This window comes from Poecilia mexicana, unplaced genomic scaffold, assembly GCF_051168715.1.
Source record: "Poecilia mexicana isolate PSO_F unplaced genomic scaffold, ASM5116871v1 scaffold_2, whole genome shotgun sequence".
In the NCBI taxonomy this organism is placed as follows: Eukaryota; Metazoa; Chordata; class Actinopteri; order Cyprinodontiformes; family Poeciliidae; genus Poecilia; species Poecilia mexicana.
In genome coordinates this window covers 20,083,657-20,103,040 of record NW_028263371.1, presented here as the reverse complement: position 1 = coordinate 20,103,040, position 19,384 = coordinate 20,083,657, and the positions used below count along the sequence as shown (strand labels likewise).

The 19,384-nt window shown below is 44.5% G+C and overlaps 3 protein-coding genes and 2 long non-coding RNA genes across 6 annotated transcripts; 4 read left to right on the top strand and 1 right to left on the bottom strand.

Moving 5' to 3' along the window:
* Nucleotides 1-373: 373 nt before the first annotated feature.
* LOC106919579 (uncharacterized) lies at nt 374-3,136 on the top strand. The gene is made up of 2 exons (XR_001418655.2): nt 374-1,290; nt 2,160-3,136. It is a non-coding gene; the product is annotated as an uncharacterized LOC106919579 (long non-coding RNA).
* Nucleotides 3,137-3,945: 809 nt separating this feature from the next.
* znf513b (zinc finger protein 513b) lies at nt 3,946-9,088 on the top strand. The gene is made up of 6 exons (XM_014990043.2): nt 3,946-4,076; nt 4,370-4,563; nt 5,077-5,298; nt 5,719-6,135; nt 6,959-7,128; nt 8,074-9,088. Exons 2-6 carry the CDS (start codon nt 4,524-4,526, stop codon nt 8,557-8,559), a joined length of 1,335 nt encoding a protein of 444 aa, XP_014845529.2. The 5' UTR covers nt 3,946-4,076; nt 4,370-4,523; the 3' UTR covers nt 8,560-9,088.
* A 191-nt stretch (nt 9,089-9,279) lies between these two features.
* plaat1l (phospholipase A and acyltransferase 1-like) lies at nt 9,280-11,794 on the top strand. Of its 2 annotated transcripts, none has more exons than XM_088012697.1 (5): nt 9,280-9,918; nt 10,074-10,203; nt 10,703-10,791; nt 10,861-11,025; nt 11,120-11,794. In XM_088012697.1, exons 1-5 carry the CDS (start codon nt 9,910-9,912, stop codon nt 11,183-11,185), a joined length of 459 nt encoding a protein of 152 aa, XP_087868823.1. In that variant the 5' UTR covers nt 9,280-9,909; the 3' UTR covers nt 11,186-11,794. The 2 variants fall into 2 exon arrangements, with proteins under 2 accessions (XP_087868823.1, XP_087868820.1); XM_088012694.1 differs by having other exon boundaries at nt 9,281-9,874.
* Nucleotides 11,795-11,797: 3 nt separating this feature from the next.
* On the bottom strand, nt 11,798-18,818 carry ephx2 (epoxide hydrolase 2, cytoplasmic). The gene is made up of 18 exons (XM_014990041.2): nt 18,630-18,818; nt 17,319-17,397; nt 17,089-17,251; nt 16,817-17,007; nt 16,619-16,741; nt 15,306-15,377; nt 15,141-15,236; nt 14,996-15,074; nt 14,878-14,912; nt 14,777-14,803; nt 14,626-14,711; nt 14,443-14,554; nt 13,561-13,635; nt 13,446-13,488; nt 13,220-13,322; nt 13,067-13,136; nt 12,192-12,272; nt 11,798-12,117 (listed from the first exon to the last, which is right to left on the bottom strand). Exons 1-18 carry the CDS (start codon nt 18,731-18,733, stop codon nt 11,971-11,973), a joined length of 1,686 nt encoding a protein of 561 aa, XP_014845527.2. The 5' UTR covers nt 18,734-18,818; the 3' UTR covers nt 11,798-11,970.
* LOC148160557 (uncharacterized) lies at nt 15,006-15,514 on the top strand. The gene is made up of 2 exons (XR_015765322.1): nt 15,006-15,092; nt 15,272-15,514. It is a non-coding gene; the product is annotated as an uncharacterized LOC148160557 (long non-coding RNA).
* Nucleotides 18,819-19,384: the final 566 nt, after the last annotated feature.

Genomic DNA, 19,384 nt, shown 5'->3' with positions numbered 1-19,384 from the left:
TGATAGAGATCCAGGAGAATCAGCCTCCTGATGAAATTTACATGAGCATGAAAATCCTCCAGGCTTTCAGCTTCACAGCTGAGCGTCTGACTGAGCTTCAGGCTCCAAACTCTCCGAGTCCATCAACACCTCGCTGCTGATCACACCCAGACCAGATCTCTGCTCTATTTATAGCTGGAGGAGGAAAACCTGACCTCACAAAGCTGCATTTTATCTCACATCTCAGAGCCTCATGCTGCTTTATTCTGCACCAGCTGGAACTTGTAACACTGGGACCAGTGGAGCGCTGGGACTGACGGGGTTAAAGAAGCTGAATACTTCAGTCACCCCCTAAAAATACAAACACCAAATAATATCCATTAATACACAACAGAACCAGGTTCATCGACCACTGACTCCAACTGATCCAATAAAGTTTGTTCTGTGCAAGACTGAAGACCTGGAGGTCCAGATGGCAAAAAGTAAAGAGTTACGTTTGTTACAGTTTTCAGCTCATAATAATAATAATAATAATATCTGCAGAAAATGGCTGAGCGAAGCTCTAGATGAGTCATAACAGTTAAAATATTCAGAAATTCGTCAGAGGAATATTCTGTTGATCTGACCTGAAGGAAACAAGTGTGATGACGTCATGACTTCCTCATACAACACTGCCATCTTGTGGACAGTGTGAGGCGGTGCTGAAGTTTCCCAGCTGGAGAGCTGCTGATGTTTACCTGAAATCAGTTTTTATAAACACTGATCATGTGTGACAGTGTGAGATTATTTTCATCTAGTCTCAAAAATGTAATCTAGACTGAATCTTTTAGGGATTAACAGTTTGAAATGTTAGATCTGTGCATTTTTATCCAAACTGGTTCACTTCTAGCTGGAGGTTTTACAGATAATGCACATGGATGGAAACATGAAGCAGGACAATAACGTGTCTGTTAACGATTCTCTTTGTTCTGCTCTGAGGCGGAGGAAAATTATAACCAAGGAGAAAGAAAACAGGAAGCAGAGAGGATTACCGTCACAAACCTGGAGATGAAGCAGAGACAAAATAAAGAAAAGGAACAAATGTAGAAAATGTTGGAAACGAAGGAAACGAATCGCTCTAAAAGTTTCACTCCATCTGATCCTGAACCTCTAAAGTAGAAAGAGAGCCAGACCCTCCACTGTGGGCACATTATCCCACACCACCGAGCAGCAACAAAGACTGGGAGCAGTGGGAACACTGGGACTTCCTGCCAGATCCAGCAGCGGGTTTCCCAGCAGCAGACTGAACCTGCAGACTCGTTTCACCTGAAGGTAAAAACTTTAAATCTCTTTCGCTCTGAATCCTGCTAAAGCTTCCATTCGGTGTGAATTGGCGACGCCTGTGGCCGCGGAAGGTCATTACAAGTTAATAATGTTCTATGTCTAACGGACAGCTGACGTCACAGTCACATAATAACTCCAGAAAACCGTTTCTAGAGAGATATACGGAGTTTAAATGTCTTCTGATAGCAGACTGCTGCTACAATGAGCTTAGAAACATTTACCCTGATTTCACTGCAGACTGTAATCATGATCAAAAACAACAACAATATCACTAAAAATTAGACTTCACTCATATGCTGCTAGTTATTAAAAATATTTTAGACTCATTTACACACATGTCCAGTTGATGACTTTTATTTAAAGAAAGTTTAAATCAAAAGAATTTACAAAAGAAAAGAAAAAAGTAGCCACAATTGTATTGAAATATCAGATTGAAGTTTACACCAGGGGGCGCTGGAGAGCCAGTCCTCACATAGATATTAGATTTGCTCTAAAGTTCTGCAAATGCATGATGATAGCATGGTGAAGGCACATATGGTCAGATAATCTCCCCCAGAATGCTGGCTGTGTAATTTGTTTAAACTTGAAATCTTTAAACTTTAAATGTTTAAACCTGAAGCTTCACCTTTTGTTTCTGTTGCAGCGTTACATAATGTTTACCGACTGGCTGAGCACAGACCTGCCAAATGAAGTTTTAAGCCTGACTTTATTCATTAAGATCTAATTAAAATTCCACACTGGTGACACAAACCGTCTATAAAAACTAAACAAGCCTCACACACCAGGTCACATGGCTTCACTTCAGATTTACCCACCAACAGATGGACAGAAAGTGATAATATTCCTGCTTCCTGCAGGCATCAGAGGTTGATGGACGCCGCCACGCCGCCGCCTGTGGAGGACAGGAAACAGGAAGTTACAGAAGACAAAGGAAGCAAAGGTGAAGGAGGTCCAAACTCCCCAAAGATGAAGGAAGAGGCTTACGTGGACGACGAGGAGAAGGAAAGCAGCAGCCAGTCCAAGTACAAAACCGTGTCTTACAAGAAGATCCGCAAAGGAAACACACGGCAGAGGATCGACGAGTTCGAGGCCATGTTTGACTTATAGAGCTGGAGGGCGGAGCCTGGAGGCTGCAGGGCCACAGAATGTTCAGTATGATCGTTTGCAGACTTTAACTGGACCGACTGGACCTGATCCCTCTCCCCTGACCCGACTGGACTGGACCGGATCCCTCTCCCCTGACCCGACTGGACTGGACCGGATCCCTCTCCCCTGATTGGACAAGACCAGACAGGAATGGACCCCTCTCCCCTGATTGGACCGAACTAGATCCCTCTCCCCTGATTGGACAAGACCAGACTGGACAGGACCAAACAGGATCCCTCTCCCCTGATTGGACCGGACCGGACCAGACCGGACCCGATCCCTCTCCTCTGATTGGACCGAACCAGACTGGACCGGACCCCTCTCCCCTGACTGGACTGAACCAGACCTGACTGGATCCCTCTCCCCTGCACAGATCTCTTCATTACTGCTGTTTTTCTCCTGAAAATTCAGAAAACTGAAACCTGATGTTTTCATTTCCAGAATCTAAACGTTGATGGGAAACTTAAAATGTTTCATTTCAAGAAATAATATTTGTGAGGACTTTAGAGAGTGTTTGAGTGGAAAACTGCAGGACAGAGTAAAAAGCTACATCTAGTGTTGATTAACATTTTCAGGCAAATATAAACATGTTTAACATGTAAATTATTTTCAGGAAATAAGAATTGCTTCAACATCTGAATAATGTTTAATTAACTGTAATAAAGTTTTCCCAAATTGTTTCTCAGAACTTTGTTGTTTGTGATCTCAGTATTTAATACGTAGTAATCGAAGTTTATTTTTATGTTGGGTAAATTAAATTAAATTAAATGTAAGGATAGTTTTACTCGGGAACTCATGTGGTCTTTATTTTATTTTGGAAGTTTAATCTGTTAAACAGTTTTCAATAGTTGCTGAAATGTATTAACCTGGATAAGTATGTTAGAAAACTCTCGTAATATTTATGAGAAAGCAAAGTGTGTAATTATATTATTGTGAATAGAAAACCTTCTGGAGCTCACAGAAGGGTTCAGCATCCAATATGGCTGCCACTCACTACAGGTGCAGGCCATAACTGCACTACAGGTGCAGTTATAGCCTGCTTTTAACCAAAGCAGTTAAATCAACTGCTTTGGTTGATTTAACTAAAACTTTTCCATACTTACATCTGTGAAATATCTATTTGTTAGAATGTTCTTAACTTTTAAACACACTAACCAGAAATAAATAGATTATCATGACAGCAGCAACAGAAACTTGAGCTTTCACTTTCAGAACAGATTAAACGCAGCATGTAGCTGGCAAAGCTAGCGAGTAAATAAAGTGTCATAACAAGAAAGTTAAAAATTAGTTTTACATTTTATCATGTGAAAAATGTTCGTGTTTACTGAGACAGTTTCTCATACCAACGAGTTTTATATGAGAAACTTTCTGTTGGTGCTTAAACGTTGGTTAAATGTTTCTGTGAAATAGGGATTTTAGCGCGGCAGCCATAATGGATGCTAAACTGGGCAAAGAGTTCAACAGCAGGCTCGTTGGTAACTACATGTCCCACAATGCTCTGCTGCGGAGTGAGGTCACGTGGGTCGTAGACACCGGTGTCAGCAGAGTTTGTTTGACAGCAGCGAACAGTGCATTTAAAGTTTCGTCGTGATTTTCTTCCTTCTCGCTGCTCCTGGACCGAATCTCAGGTCAGTTTGTTAGCAAACGGGAACCTCAAGGGTAAAGTTTTAGTTTCAGCTTCAATTTTAAATGGTGGCCTGTTTTTAAAAGAGAAATTAACTGGTTCCAATGCCGAATGGCTCCGTCTATTTGCTGGAAATCAATGACAGAGACAGCTAGAGTGACAGAAAGTTCAAGTTGTTAATGTGTTTACTTTGTGGTCATTAGTGAAACTGCTGCTGATCGTCAGTGTAGCTCATTCTGAGCTGCTTCTATTCCAGTATTGCTCTAAGTTAAGCGCTTTTCTGCGGTTCTGCTCCAGGCGGTAGTCGGCCATGACTCCGCCGCAGCTGTCCGTTGGAGGAAGAGGAAGAGGAAGGAGCCGATGATGAGGAGGGTGAGGGTGATGATGACATGCAGTTAGCTGGCTGGCTGGCGGACGGATCGGACCGGGACCCGGGCGGAGAGGCTCCAGCATGCCGCGAAGGAAGCAGTCCCACCCGCAGCCGCTCAAAGGTGAGTCTACCTGCGGCTCAACGCCGCGCCGCGCCGCGCCGCGCCGTCCGCGGAAATGCCACCGCGCAATGAGGAAGTGTCTGCCCGGACCGGACCGGACCGCTGTTGCTCCAGACCGGAGGCTTCAACAGGGATCAGGGCTGGTCTGACTGGTTGAACTGGTCTGACTGGGCTGGAGGCTCGAACCCCCCTCCTCCCATATCTGCCACTGAGGAAGACTACTGCTCTTCTTCAGGACGCCTTATCTCATCCTCCTCTCTGCTTCCTGCCTCCACTTCCTGTCCTCCGTCTGCCCCCCCATCCTTCCTGCTCACCAGTCACACCAGTTAGACCAGTGGCGGCTCTGAATCTCAGCTTTTCAGTGGATTGACCAGTAAAGAGCCAGACCCGTTTACTGTGGTTCCGCTGGACTTGGTTCCCCTCAGCTGATCCGAGCAGCAGCATTAGTCTCTGGTCTGGGCTCCTTAACTCCAGAATTCAATCTGACCTCTGACCTCTGGGTCCTGTCTGCAGTCGGGTCTGAGGCAGCGGCACCGTCCGACCCGAGCGGCTCGGTTCTGGAGAGTGACTTCCTGCTGGACGGGGACGGAGACGGAGGGACGGGCTGGACGGTGGGAGGTTTCCATGGCGACAGGAGCTCCTCTCTTCCTGCAGCGTTGTGTCTGGAGCCCGCAGCACCAGCAGCCTCCGCCGTGCCGGCCCTGCTGTGCTGCCAGGGCTGCGGACTGAGCCTCGGTAACAAAATCACTGTTTATGGTTTGATAGTTTCTATTCATTTTTATTTATTATCACATTTATTTGTTTTTATTTCATTTTTTTGTTTGTTTATATGTGTTTTACTCTTATTTTAATTTTGTTTATACTTAAATAAAAATATACTACAAAATATACTATATATTTAGTATATATAATTTTGTAGTTTTTTAATTTTATTTCTTTTATTTATGCGTAGTTTATATTTTCATTTATTAATTTAATTAAAATTTTGCATAGTTTATTTTAAATTATTACATTAAAAAAATTATCTTGCGTTTTAGCCATTTTAATGTTTCATTACAGTTTAGTTTAATTTTATTTTTATTTATTTTTCTTGTGTTAAGTTTAAATTTTGAAAAAGTTTAATTTTCGTCTGACTCGCTCTGCGTTTTCCTCCAGGTGTGGGTCTGGCTCTGGGGGCGGAGCTTTACTGTCTGACCTGTGAGCAGCGGAGCTCCGCCCCCCCAGCCGTCAGGAGGCGGAGGTCGGCCAGTGGGAGCAGCACCCCCTGCAGGCTGTTCTCGTGCTCGCTGTGCACCTTCACCTCACGCTACTCCAACCACCTGAAGCGTCACATGACCGTCCACGATGGCCGCAAGCCGCACCGCTGCCCCGTCTGCCCCTACGCCTCGGCGCAGCTCGTCAACCTGCAGCGCCACCTGCGCACCCACACCGGGGAGAAACCCTACGGCTGCACCCAGTGCAGCTACGCCTGCAGCTCCATGGGCAACCTGCGGAGGCACCAGCGCATGCACGCGCAGGTGGCGCCGCAGGAGGAGGAGAGGAAGCAGAGGAGGAGGACGAAAGGCAGAGAAGGTAAAGCCTAACACTTCCAGTCCTACATTTACCATCATGCAGCTGGGTGACCTGCTGCCAAGTGTTCAGGATCATGCTGGGCGATCAGAGGAAGAGGAAGTGAGAGAGTTTGAGGACGGAGCCAGTAGTGAAGCTAAACTGATGGAGGGAAACGCCTCACAGCTGCATCAGCTGATGGGGGATCAGCAGGGGTCAGTGGGGTCGGCGGGGGTCAGTGGAGGACAGTAGGGGTCAGTGGAGGACAGTGGGGGTCAGTGTGGTCAGCCTGTTCATACTGAGCTATATCTGCATCACAGATGCTCTTAAAGGGCTGGCCGCTGCAGAATGCTTGATAAAATATTCATATCTGATTCAGAGATGAAATGTTGTTGAACATCTCGTCTCCTTCAGCTCCTCCACGATTTGTTTGATTTTCACTGATTTTTCTGGAGCTAATTTAAGAATATTTAATTTATGTCTGACATTAAATGTATCTTTTCATTAATAATAATAATTTTATTTCTAACACCCTTTATATCTCTGATTTGAATCTCATATTGATCACTCCCCGTATCGATCAGGAAGTCTGGCTGAGCAGTAAAAATACTTTAGCTTTTCACCATATTACTGACAATTTGTAATAAACTCTCAATGATGCATTAGCATGAGAAATTGCAGACATTTCTTTCATATTTTTGCATGAATTCCTGTGACAAACTGCAGGGACTGATAGATGTGATGTGGCTCTTTATGTGGGCCCCTTAAAGAGCTGAGGCAGGCCGGTTTTGGCCCCCAGCTGGCCTAGTAGAAACTGTCAGACATTTTTCTTCTCTGCCGTCATCAGAGCTGCCAATGGAGGACCACTCTTACCTGCAGCCAGCAGGGAGTGCTGGTCCTGACTCTGCCCCCGGCCCTGGCCTCGCCCCCGGCCCTGGCCTCGCCCCCCTACCGGCGCTGCTTGTCCCGCTGTGCAGCCTGACCCTGGAGGGGGGGGCAGAGGTCCAACCTGAACAGGTGAGTTCCTGTCTTAACTTCTCACTGGGGGTTTCCATGGCAACAGCAAGCAGCTGAACGCTTTGCATTGTGTGACGTTTTCTGACTGGCCCTTTAAGAGCCGGCCAGTCAGAGCAGGAACCCAGAGTTTCTTCTTCTGTGGTTTGAGGCTGCAGGATGGTAAATAAATAAACTGCATTAAGTTATAATTTAGTTCTAGTTTCTGTTTCCACTTCTAATATGGAAACGTCAGGAGTGAAACATGTCAGTCACTTCCAGTTCGATTATGTTCAGTCAGAAGGAAACTTTTCAAACAGACCAGAAATTAAAACCTTTAAAACGATTCAGACCATTTCCATCGCTGATTATGAAATGAATTTCTATTCATAATGTCTTTCATAACATTATCATTTAGTTTATAACATGAAGATTTAATTTACAACATCATTTAGTTTATAACATTATAATTTAGTTTATAATATAGTTCAGATTATGACAGTGTAGTTTATATCATAGTTTAGTTTATAACATGAATATTTAGTTTATGACATTATCATTTATTTTATAACAGTTTAGTTTATAACATAATTTAGTTTATAGCATAGCTTAGTTTATGAGATAGTCCAGTTTATAATATTATAATTTAGTTTATGATGTAGTTTAGTTTATAACATAATAAATTGGTTTATAACAGTTTAGTTTATGACTTAGTTTAGTTTATAACATTATAATTTAGTTTATGACGTAGTTTAGTTTATAACATTATAAATTGGTTTATAACAGTTTAGTTTATGACTTAGTTTAGTTTCTAACATTATAATTTAGTTTATAACATCAGAATATCTGATCAGACTCCGATGTCTCTTCTCCTCCTGGCCGGCTGATTAATTTCTGTCTCATTATTTTTGTTTGTTTCAATATTTTGTTGTACCAGATTGACCTTTGACCTGGTGATTTTGGTTCCAGGTGCGCCCAGCTGGGGCCCAGCTGCGGCCCAGGGCAGCCCCCCGGCGCCTCCTGCCGCCCTGCTGCCCCGCCCCAGAGAAACCTCACGGCTGCCCGCACTGCGCCTACGCCTCCTCCCACCTGGACAACCTGCGACGCCACCTGCGGGTTCACACAGGCGAGAAGCCGTTCCGCTGCACATCCTGCAGCTACGCCTGCGGCAACCTGGCCAACCTGCGGCGCCACCAGCGCATCCACTCGGGCGCCAAGCCGTTCCGCTGCGCCGTTTGCGGCCATCGCTGCAACCAAAGCATGAACCTGAAGCGCCACATGCTGCGCCACACGGGCCGCAAGCCGCACGCCTGCGCCCGCTGCGGCTACGCCACTGCCCACTGGGACAACTACAAGCGCCACCAGAGAAAGCACGCCGTCGGGGGGGGCCGGGGGCCTGGGGTCCCGGACGCCCCTGGAGGTCACCTTGTCACCTCAGTTGGCCACCTGCTGTAACTCGGAGCGGCTTCACCGCAAACACCGCAGTGCCTGGACCCAAGAGGAAGCCAGGAAGCCTCTTCCCAAGTTCCTGCCAACTTCCTGCCTTTCCCAACAATACAAACATTCTCTTAATCTGATTTTAAAAGCTGCCTACTGTTCTGCACTGATTTAAATAGGCTCAGGTCAGAGGTAAACTCAGGTGTGCTGCTGCACTGACTGCTTGGAAACAGCATTCATGTTTCTACACTGAACTTCCTCTAAATGTTGATTTTCTGAAGATGATTTCTATTTTTATGTTTAAATTCACTGATGTATTTTGTTCCTGTGCTGCCTGACTTCCTGTCTGCTGAGGTCACTTCCTGCCAAATAGTGACCCTGGGGATCAGTTAATAAACTTTAATCATCAGACAGTGAAGAATGTTTGGAGCCACTTTCAGCTCATTTATAAATAAACTTTTCAAATTTTAGTTTTATTCAATTTGAGGTTGGGAATGTTAGCATCTGCTTTGTTCTGTCAAAACGCCTGAATAAAAATTAAAAAACATTTTTATGGTTTTTGTCTGTTTACATAAATGTTTATTCAAAGTTAAGTTTATGATTTATTTATTTAAAATGCAAATTAATGCAGTTTGATGAAAAACCACCTGGACGAAGAAATACATTTTCACAAACACTTTTTATATCTGTGACTTTTTTGACTTGGATAATTTTTAATGATAAAAGTCATTAAACTTGATTTATTATAAATAAACTTTTTATTTGACTGTAAAAATCCAAATTAAATCTTAGATTTATTGTAACTTGATAAAATGGATGTTTGTATTTCCTAGAGATTCACCTTTGTGTGGTGAGGCTGGTTTCGATGGAGACGGGCCTCCATGTTTTCCATTTCAGTGACGAGAAGAATTTAATGTTAGACAAACTAAAAACGATACATTGGGTTTTCCAGCATCAGTTCAGGTGTTTGATGTTTCTCTAGAAAATAACCACAACTTCCTGTTTCTGCTGAGGAAACACCTGGCGGCCCGCCCACCGGTCCTGGGAGGTGGCCATGTTTGCTCCTCATGGAGCAGAGATGATTTCAGGCCTGGCTGACCCGGGAGCAGCCGGAGGCAGGAGGTTCTGCCCTGAGGTTCTGCTGAGGCCGAGCCAGGCCAGCTGGCCAGCTGGGCGCGGCGCTGCTGCAGGCGTGAAGTGAGCATGCTCAGTGGGCCGTGACATCATCACCACATGGCTGCGCTGCATGCAAAGCAGCAAGAAGGTTCCCGTTTCACTCTGAGCTACAGAATCACAGCAAGACGAGCCGCAGAACAACGCAGTCATGGGCAAGGTGAGTGACCTCTGACCTCTGCTGGTTTACTGTCAATGGACAAGGTGAGTGACCTCTGACCTCTGCTGGTTTACTGTCACTGGGCAAGGTGAGTGACCTCTGACCTGCTGGTTTCCTGTGATGCTGACCGTTTCCGGATCGCTTCAAACAAACGGTGTGGATCAGTTTTCTGACTGGTTTGGTTCATTCGTGTCTCCAGATTAACTCGCGGCCGAAGCTTTTCCCCGGAGACATCGTGGAGTATCCCAGGAACAAATACTTCTCTCATTTTGGGATCTACTTTGGGGAACGGGACGGCGTTCCCTACGTGGCTCACCTGACCTGCAGAGGTTGGCTGCTTTCAGATTCATGATTTATGTTGAAAATATTTCCTTCTGTTGGATCTGAAACATTTCCTGTTTGTTTCCTGAGACGCTGCTGATCCAATGAAGCTGAAAAATTTTTCCATCAAAGTTTCAGGAACAGATGAAATCAAAGTTTTCCTACTGAAGCTGCAGAAACAGGAAACGTTTAATAGATGGATTTCTGCCATCCTCTTCTAAACTAAAATCAATTTTAGGAAGATTTTATTGGGCAGCAGAGACCCTCTATGTTTAGATCCATGGGTTAGAACGGCCTAGTCAAAGTCTAAAACAACTCAGCATGTCAGCTGAAGCTTTTTGTAAAAAGGGGAAAAGTTTCAGTCTTAAAGTCAGCAAAAGGTATCCAAACCTGTCAGCTCAGAAAGGTGCCTGCCACATTTTTCAGATGAATCCATGTTTGATTTTTCTGTTTCTCATTAATGGACCCGGCTGATTTACTCTGATTTTATTTGGTAACATTCGCCAGACGCCGACACAAAGATCCCGCTGTTTGGCCGCGCCCTGAGGTCAGAGGTCAAGCTGGATCCTCTAGAGCTGCTGGGGAGTAAATACAAGGTAAAGCAGAGCTGGGGCCGCGGCGCCGGGCCGTCCGCGGCCCCACACTGACCCCATTTGGGTCCACAGGTCAGCAACATGCTGGACGGGTCGCACTCCCCCAGAGACTTCCATTCGGTGGTGAAGCCCGCCATCGAGGACATGCTGGGCCGAGATGTGACCTTTGACATCCTGTTCCACAACAGCGAGCACCAGGCCACACTATTCAGATACGGAGTGAAAAAGTCCCAGCAGGTGAGCTGAGGGGGCGGGGCTTAAAGGGACTGAGTTTCTGGTAGAGGGGCGGGGCTTCAGTGGGCGGGGCCTAACGGCTCTGTGTCTCCGGCAGATCGAGCTCATCTACGAACACATCATGCCATCCTGGAAGAAGCTGTTTGAGGAGAAGAAGCTGTGAGCCGTTCTGCCACTAGAGGGAGCCGTCACCTCATGTCCACCTGAAGCTGCACTTCCAACCTTGTCCTTCCACTAAACTTTCACACGCTTTAGAAATACTGCTCCTCTCCTTCTCTGTCCTTTCATGGTTAGTTGTCCAACTGAAGAACAAAAGTGAATTTTTTTAAATTAATCACATTGTTGCAGAGAAAGTATTTTTTTCTTCCATATTAACAGTCATGATGTCAGATTAACAAAAAGACTTAGCTTCAATTTAACATTTCCAGAAATGTTTAAAAAGTTTCTTTCATTTTTTCTAGACTGTAAAATATTCAGATTTTCTGATTTCTTTAAATATTTTGCTTTACATTTTTAGAACATGTTTTTACATCTGTAAACATACATTTTTTTCTTTTTAAAATTATTTGTAAGGTCTTGATAATGTTTCTTTAAACTGACATTTTATATTTTAAAATCTAAAATTCTCCATCTTGAATTTGAAGCTGAAATCTAAACACCGTGACAAATGTGTTTGAATCATGTTGAAATGTGTTGAATCATAATCAGCAGAAAGCTTCCTGTTTACTGTACATTCTGAGCACAATAATTAAAAGTCAAATTGAATCATGAAGACTTTGGTTTTTAATTGTCAAATCTTTAGTTTTTATTCATTTAAATCTCTTTGCTTCTTCTTCCGTCCATTTTCTCCTTGTTTTTCTTTAAACTTGTTTGCATCCTGTTTTCATTCCTTCCTAACATTTCCCTCTGTTGTAAAACCTTTAATGTAACTTTGGTCATGTTCCTGCGTCACAGTTTGGGCGCCAGCAGCTCGCCGCCTGCCGGTCCGTGCGTCTCTCTCAGCCACGATATCAGGATGTTGTTGGTCTCTGCCGGTTTGTCCATCTGCGTCCAGTGTCCACAGTCCTCGATGTGTCCTCTGCTCAGATTGGGGACCTGCAGGGAAACACGGACCTGTGACCCCATGACCTGTCGGCTCCGCGCCGCGGCTTTCCGGACGCCTTGCTTACCAGATCCTCCATGCCGTGAGACATCGCCGGCAGCAGGACGGGGTCTTTCTCTGCCGTCACCATCAGCGCTGGCATGGCAATCTGGAAACAACATGGCGGCGTCAGGACGATCAGAAACCAAAACTCTCTCAGACCGGGAGGAGTCCGGTTCCAGAGGAATCCGGTCCGAGTTTTAGATGGTTCCCGGCTCCAGCGCACCTGCAGCTCATCCACCTGCTCTGATGAGGCTCCGGGTGAGTGGCAGCAGGGAAACATTTGGTGGAGAAGCTGAACTATGATGCAACTCATTAGAAAAGGTTGAAAACAACTTGAAAGATAAAAATCTTGAAATGTTGCTTTCACATCACCAGGTTGGAATCTGCTCTGACTTCATGTGTAGATCAGTGTCTCTATCAGGACATAAGATCTGCTGTTTTTAAGGTCAATAAATGATCAGACTAAATAACTTAAACATAAGTTATGGTCAGCTAATGACTTGGACTATAAACTGACTTTATTTTGGGGCGCTCAGTAAGGTTTGGATCAAACCAAGTTATTGATTTAATGTCAGGAGATGAATAGTGCTAAACTTTACCCACTGTAACTCCAAGCCTGAAAATATTCAGAACTTTGAGAAAATATAAGAGCTGAGGGTGTTGTTGTCCTTTTGGATAAATTGTGTTTATGGGATGTAAATGAATGCATTGCATGTGAATTGTTTTAGTTTTAACAGATGGGATGCATTCAAACATTCCTGTTATCCACATCATGCAGAAAATTCTTAATTTCCTCTTCAGTGTAAGAAAGTTGCACTGTTTGTGTCCAAGCTTTATTTCAGCCTGAAGGACGTTGATGTGAACCATGAGAGACTCCAGCTGCTCCAGTCTGTCACCAACCTTCCCAGTGGGCTGTGAACACATCCACTTCCAGTTGGCCTGGTTGTTTCGGTACCAGTTCAGCGGTCCCCTGTTACACAACATGGAGGAGAAACATCAGGCTTCAGTGGATCCAGTTAATCATCAAATCTCTGGACTCTGACTGAGCCTCACCTGAAGCCACTCCCTCTGAACTGACCAACGTAGTAGCGCAGGTCAGCCTCAGTTAGCATTGAGCTGCGAGGAATCTGCTGTGGCAGACCCACAAACAGCCCGCCTGGGGAGACGGACCCAACCAATCAGCACAGACCCAACATGGACCAACCAATCAGCACAGACCCAACAGGAACCCATTGTTGACCTTTAACCTGTCCCTTATTAAACCAGCAGATGTCCTCACCTCGAGCGCAGACCCCCGATGTGCTAAGAGCCGGACGACCTGCCTGAGGAAACATGTCTCATCAGAGTTGATGGATCTGTCCTGACCGGACTCTGCCTGGTCTGGATCTACTCACGGCTTCACGGCTGCTGGAAAAGAAAATCTTGAATGTTCTCTCCAAGTCGTTCTCCAGCTCGGCCTCGGCTACTCCCTGGAACAAAGACAAAGTCTGAAAGCTGGAGGAAGGCACGTTCGTTCAAACACTTCATCCTGACTTTAGGTGGAGCTTAAAGTCATTCTAAAGTCAGTTTTCTAAAACTTTCTTAAACTGAGAAGAAAACGATCAAATTAAACAAAGCAGAGTTGGAGAGCACCAACTGTGATCTACTTTACTCTCACACAGCAAAAGGAAACAAAACAAAGTCCTTAAAGGAGTAAAATTGTCCTAAAACCAATATCAGTTTACCTAATGTCTGATCAAAAGTAAGATAGGTTTTTAAATAATTTAGAGCAGATTAAAAATAGTCCAGATTGAAACATTTAAATGCCTGTTGATGCTCAGCATTATGTTTTCACTAGTTTTATTCAGTTTAACTTATATTTAACGAAGCGCAGTTCATATCAAACTACACAATCTGTATCCTAAACTATTTATTTCAATACAATTAAATCCAATTACTCTAATTTCATTTAGTTGCAGCTCAGCACAGATTTAGGAAATCAATGAATGCTCATCGGCAAAAAGTTGTTTTTCTGAGGATTTTGGTTTTGACAGCAAAGTTCTATACTGAATAAACTTTAAAATCGTAGAGTGAAATCTTCAGCCGTTTATCCCGCTTCATTGATGAACAGCTCATATCAGATAATAAACGGGCGTTCCTCAACCAGACTATAACTCAACCTGTTAAAGTCAGAATTGCAAATATTTGTTGTTTTGTGCATTGAAAGCTGGAAATGTTGTTGGGAAGAACTGGTCCAGAGATCCAGCTCTGGTTCTCCCCGTGAAGCAAACACTTACTGGTTTCTGGAAGTAATTCTGGTAGTCAAAAGCGGGCAGAGCCTTTAGTTTCTCTGAAGGCGGTTTCGAAGGGTCCGGTGAGAACAGGGGAGTATTCAGAGACGCTACCGCCCTTCACGGAAATTACATATTTTACTTAAACTTTCCAAATATCGCTAAACGTCGGTAACTCAGAGTTTTTACCTGACTCTCTCTGGAAAATACTGGGCCATAGTCCAAACCAGGGCACCGCCCCAGTCGTGACCCACAAGGGTGACCTGTGGTATGGACTTGGAGGACCAGAAAGACAAGTCACTTGTGATGAAGATTTTTATTAGGGTCATTTATTTCTTACCATTTTGTCCATGAAGGAGATTAGATCCTGCAGACAGAGAAATGCATAAAACTCTCCAGATTTAATTCTGCCACATTTTAACATGTTGATGAAATTCAGACCTTGCAAAGCTTCTCCTGGGAATATTCCTCAATGTCTGCAAGGGAACATTTACCAATCATAAAACTACAAACAGTGAGGTGGAAAATGTTTCAGGGATGTATTTGTGTGTGTGCCCACCAGGGGGTGCTGTGGATTCGCCGTATCCCTTCATGTCCAGAGCCAGGACCCTGAACCCGGCGGCAGCCAGAGCGGGAATCTGCCAGAGAGGAAGCAGGTGTGAAAACACGACACATCACCGCCGCTGCCTTACTGGGAGGCTCACCTGGTACCGCCAGGAGTACCAGCTCTCTGGGAAGCCGTGGCACAGCAGAACCGGCGGCCCGGAGCCCATCTCCACGTAGTGGGTCCGAACACCAGGCTGAAATCACAGCACTAATTATTCTGTCTCTATAGGCTTGATGATTGGCTGGCAGAGGAGGGTCATTACTCTGATGGTGACGTGTCCATGAGACACCTGGTCAGGGCTGCAGGCGATGGGAGGACTCTCTGCGCCAACAGCCTGCAACAAACAATGTTTCAGCTGACGTCACAAAGATTCAGGTTCTTCCTGTTAAGGATCAGTTCAATATGAAAATATTGGAAGTTTCGCATCGTCTCATTACGGCAATAAATGGTTTATGTGAACAGCGGTACAAATTCATTGAGTTTGAATTTTCTTAAATTGGAGTCATTTCTAAACGATGCATATTATTCAGACATGTCTTCACTTCTTCAGAGCAGAAGAGCCACAGAAAGACGCATCAGTGCTTTTCCTTTGGCCACGCCCCCCACTGATGACTGCTGTATCGTGTTCCTGTGGAACCAGATGATGAATGCAACTGCAGCCTCACTTAAGGGAGGAGAGACTCTCCACTCAGACATTTAAAACTCAGTTTGTTGTGATGTTGGCGGGTCGTGGTGTTCCTGGTCAGGGATCGTTCAGACTGGTTAAGAGTCCAGTTGGTCTCAGTGCGGTTCTGATGGAGGTCGGTTGATGTTGAGCAGAAATGATGACCACCAGCAATGTTGGAGGTAGCGTTAGCCTTAGGGCTATGCGTTTACAGCTGTGTCTAGTCGATACAGGACTGAAGTCCACTTTGGAATGGACACTTTCATACAGGGGTTTGAACAACTGATTTCATATCCATGGAGGCATTGCTCCAACTCATCCAGGAAACGGCTGCTGGAGACCACAGAACCTCCAACCGAGCGGCCTTCCCTGTGTCCAGACCTGAATACCTCAGAAAACCTCTGTGAGCCGAGTCACCATGCATAGGATCGTAACTCTTCATGGTGAGAGCCATTCATGGTCCAGGCCAATAAGGTTCTGGACCCAGAGGTTCTGTAGAGGTTCTGAACCCCAGAACCCTAGTGACCTGAGGAATGACCTTTAAGATGAGCGGGATGCAACGCCTCAGCAGACTCTACAGCGGCTTGTGGACATCAGGAGGCATCGTCCTCAAGCTGCAGTAGATGCTCCACAACTCATGATGTGACTGATGGTTCTGGTTTCCTGCTGATTCAGTGCATAGAAATCATGATATAGAATCATGAACTTATGTGTTCCTTAAATTTCACCCATTTTGATTAGTATTACTTGAATCTTTCAGTATAATTCTGATTCTCTGTGGATTAAAGAAAAACCATCAATGACTTGGGATGGATGGGAGCTTCTGGCACAGATTAACTGTTTAACTGGTTAACCCTTTAACTGTTTAACAGTTTAAGTGATAAGTTAAGTGATTAACTGGTTATCTGAACCTGAACTCCAGTGAAGTCGGACAGTTTGTGCAGAGCAGCCTCCAGGTTGTCCACCAGGACGGCCTTCATCCCTGCCGTCTCTGCTGCCTTCACACTCTCCTCGTCCACATCGAGCCACAGAGCCTGAAACGGTTGGATGGGTTCAGCTCCTGGATCAGGAATCAGCTGTTGCGTCTCTCTTAAAGGGATATCTCCCACCTGCTGTGAGGGGATCCCCAGCTGGTCCAAAGCAGAGTTGAACATGGCGAACTCTGGCACTCTGTGACCTGAATGGCAGGACTGGAGGACCAGGTTAAAGTTGCTACCCAGGAGACAGAGGAGCCGAGCCGGGTCGTCTCCGGAGGCGCTGTCGTCCAGCCAGTGATTGGCCAGGACTGCGGTCAGTACTCCTTTAAATCAAAGTTTAGAGTAAAAGCTCTGAGGTCCAAAATGACAAACTGCATGAGAAGCAGCTGTGTTCAGCATGTTACCGTGGTAACGCAGACTTGCAGACGTTTTCAGCACAATATCTTGGACGTCCATCATGGCCTTTCTGACCTCCTCCAGCAGACAGCTGACACACCAATCAGACGGCAGCGCCAGGCCTCTGACCTCAGCTTGTTTGGCACATTCAGCTTGGAAAGCCGGGATCATCTGCAAACACACACATTTATGTACTGACTCGGTAAATAAATGACGAGCAGGAAACATGCGGACCCACCTGATTTAGAGTCATTTTGCCTTTTTCTGCCTGAATCAAAGCTCCTTTATTTTGAGACGCCACATTGGACAGAAAACCTCTGAGAAAACAGATAAAATATGATCTGGATTTAATGACTCCAAATGACCTGTAAACGTGAGCAAAACACGAGAATTTACTAACGCACCATGTTCTGATCTAAAGTCAACCACCGTCTGGAAATGTTCCAAACTTTGAGACTCCAGAAAACCAGATTGATTGAATGATTGATTGAATGATTGATTGATTGATTATCCACGCCTGGAATAATGATGCCAAAGTCTGGATCCGTCTGTTTATCTAAGTTACTCAGTTTTTCTACTGAAGCAGGTTTTTGAGGTCAGTCATTGTTTACTGACGGTTCCACAGACGCTGATCTGCAGGTAATCGATCATTTATTGACTGATTATCTGGAGTACTCAGACCTTCATCTATAATTGAACTTTGTTTAAATCAAAACTCAAGACTTTGTTTAATTTTTATCTAATATGTAAAGCTGCAGCGGCTCTTGTGGTTTGATCTACTTGGTTTATATTTTTATATGTTTTTTATATGTTTGGTGTGGTGACGTACTTTGATCTGCAGTGGAGGAGAAACCGGCTGTATAGATAAAAGATTGATTGATTAAAAGTACAGGGTGTGAGTGCTAAACCTGGGAAACCAGTTCTGGTGTTTTGGCTTTCTTCATAAATTATTACAGTTATTGCTTAAAATAAACATTTCACTGTATTTATACTTTCTGATGCATTTTTCAGAAGTATTGATTCCCTCTGGATGTTCTTCCTGTTATGGTTTCTCTTCAGGTACTCCCACTTTCCTCCAACGGTCTGAAAACGCGACTTTGTTTAACTGGTTTCACTGAATGAAACACAGTGGATGATGGCCAAGTTCTACTTTCTGCAAATTCGTTCATAATTAAGAGACATTTTGACACTTCTCTGGTAGCCCATTATTAAAATTCACCATTTAGGTCTAAAATCTCAAACCTTGCTCACCACGATCTTTCCCCCAACCTGAATTAACTCAGTTAAAGTGTTAACTATTATCTGTAGTAACTGTTTAATGTACAGACATCTTTACAAAGTGAATAAACATTATTTTAATTTGGATTTAAGCTAAAATTCTTAATCCTGAGTGTGTTGCACGACTATCTGGTAATGTTTGCAGTGATCCTGATCTGACTCATGCGTCTAATAATAATTCAAATGTTTTTATTTCCAACTGGATCAGACTGAATTCCTCAGGTTCCTGTTTTACAGTGCGGTCGGCTGTGGTGTAATGGGAGCCTCTCACCGCGGCAGACTGTGCAGCTCCTCCAGTTTGTGGAAAACACCGGTGGGTCGTGACGGAACAACGACGCCCCAGAAGTTGAACAGAACCGCTTTCTTCCCCGCCATCGGACCTGGAAGCTGCAGGCTGTTGATTTGTGTGCGGCTGCAGCAGTGAGGGTTGTTATGTTTCGAGAGTTGCCCTTTGTACGCACTGACGCTGCTGCTCCGCCCACTGGGAATGCTCACTCATGCTTGGCTCACATGAGGCTTGTTCACACAGGCCACCGCTGCTCTAAACCTTTTGTTATTTCAATTATTCTACCCGTTCTTTTTGTAACAGCAAAATCTCCATGGTGGAAACACAAACGTGTATAATAACGTCTATAAAAACTAAACCTAGATCCCTGAAACAGGAAATTATGCAGTTTATTTACAAAACATATTTAGGACATTTTTAATACATTTTCTTTTTAAAACTCTGCAACATATTCTTATTTTTTAAATTGTTCTTCTGATTTGTTGTACCTGTGGTAAATGTCTGGTAGGTTATGATTTCTAGGAAGTCAGAAGGGCGGCTTGTTCTGCCCAGAACCGCTTTGTACTGGACTGGTTCTGGTGACACAAAGTTCTGGACATCTGCACTTTGCGCCTACTGTTAATGGACGGCTATGATCTGTCAACAAGAGCCAAAATATTACCCTAAACAAGTTTATGGCTGCAGAAAACAGTCGGAGCTCCAGAGTAACTTAGTTTTATTTCATGTTTAGGAGTTTTTGG

What these genes read in the sequence shown, in the direction of transcription:
- plaat1l (XM_088012697.1), top strand. An exon ending in GGCTCACCTGACCTGCAGAG is followed by an intron (nt 10,204 to 10,702) that starts GTTGGCTGCTTT and finishes AACATTCGCCAG; the next exon opens with ACGCCGACACAAAGATCCCG. An exon ending in GAGTGAAAAAGTCCCAGCAG is followed by an intron (nt 11,026 to 11,119) that starts GTGAGCTGAGGG and finishes TGTCTCCGGCAG; the next exon opens with ATCGAGCTCATCTACGAACA.
- ephx2 (XM_014990041.2), bottom strand. Translation starts at nt 18,733, where the DNA reads ATGGCGGGGAAGAAAGCGGTTCTGTTCAACTTCTGGGGCGTCGTTGTT. An exon ending in CCCAGGAGAAGCTTTGCAAG is followed by an intron (nt 14,804 to 14,877) that starts GTCTGAATTTCA and finishes CTCTGTCTGCAG; the next exon opens with GATCTAATCTCCTTCATGGA. An exon ending in TCTCCTTCATGGACAAAATG is followed by an intron (nt 14,712 to 14,776) that starts GTAAGAAATAAA and finishes TGGTCCTCCAAG; the next exon opens with TCCATACCACAGGTCACCCT.
- znf513b (XM_014990043.2), top strand. Translation starts at nt 4,524, where the DNA reads ATGCCGCGAAGGAAGCAGTCCCACCCGCAGCCGCTCAAAG. An exon ending in GGGCTGCGGACTGAGCCTCG is followed by an intron (nt 5,299 to 5,718) that starts GTAACAAAATCA and finishes GTTTTCCTCCAG; the next exon opens with GTGTGGGTCTGGCTCTGGGG. An exon ending in CAGAGGTCCAACCTGAACAG is followed by an intron (nt 7,129 to 8,073) that starts GTGAGTTCCTGT and finishes TTTTGGTTCCAG; the next exon opens with GTGCGCCCAGCTGGGGCCCA.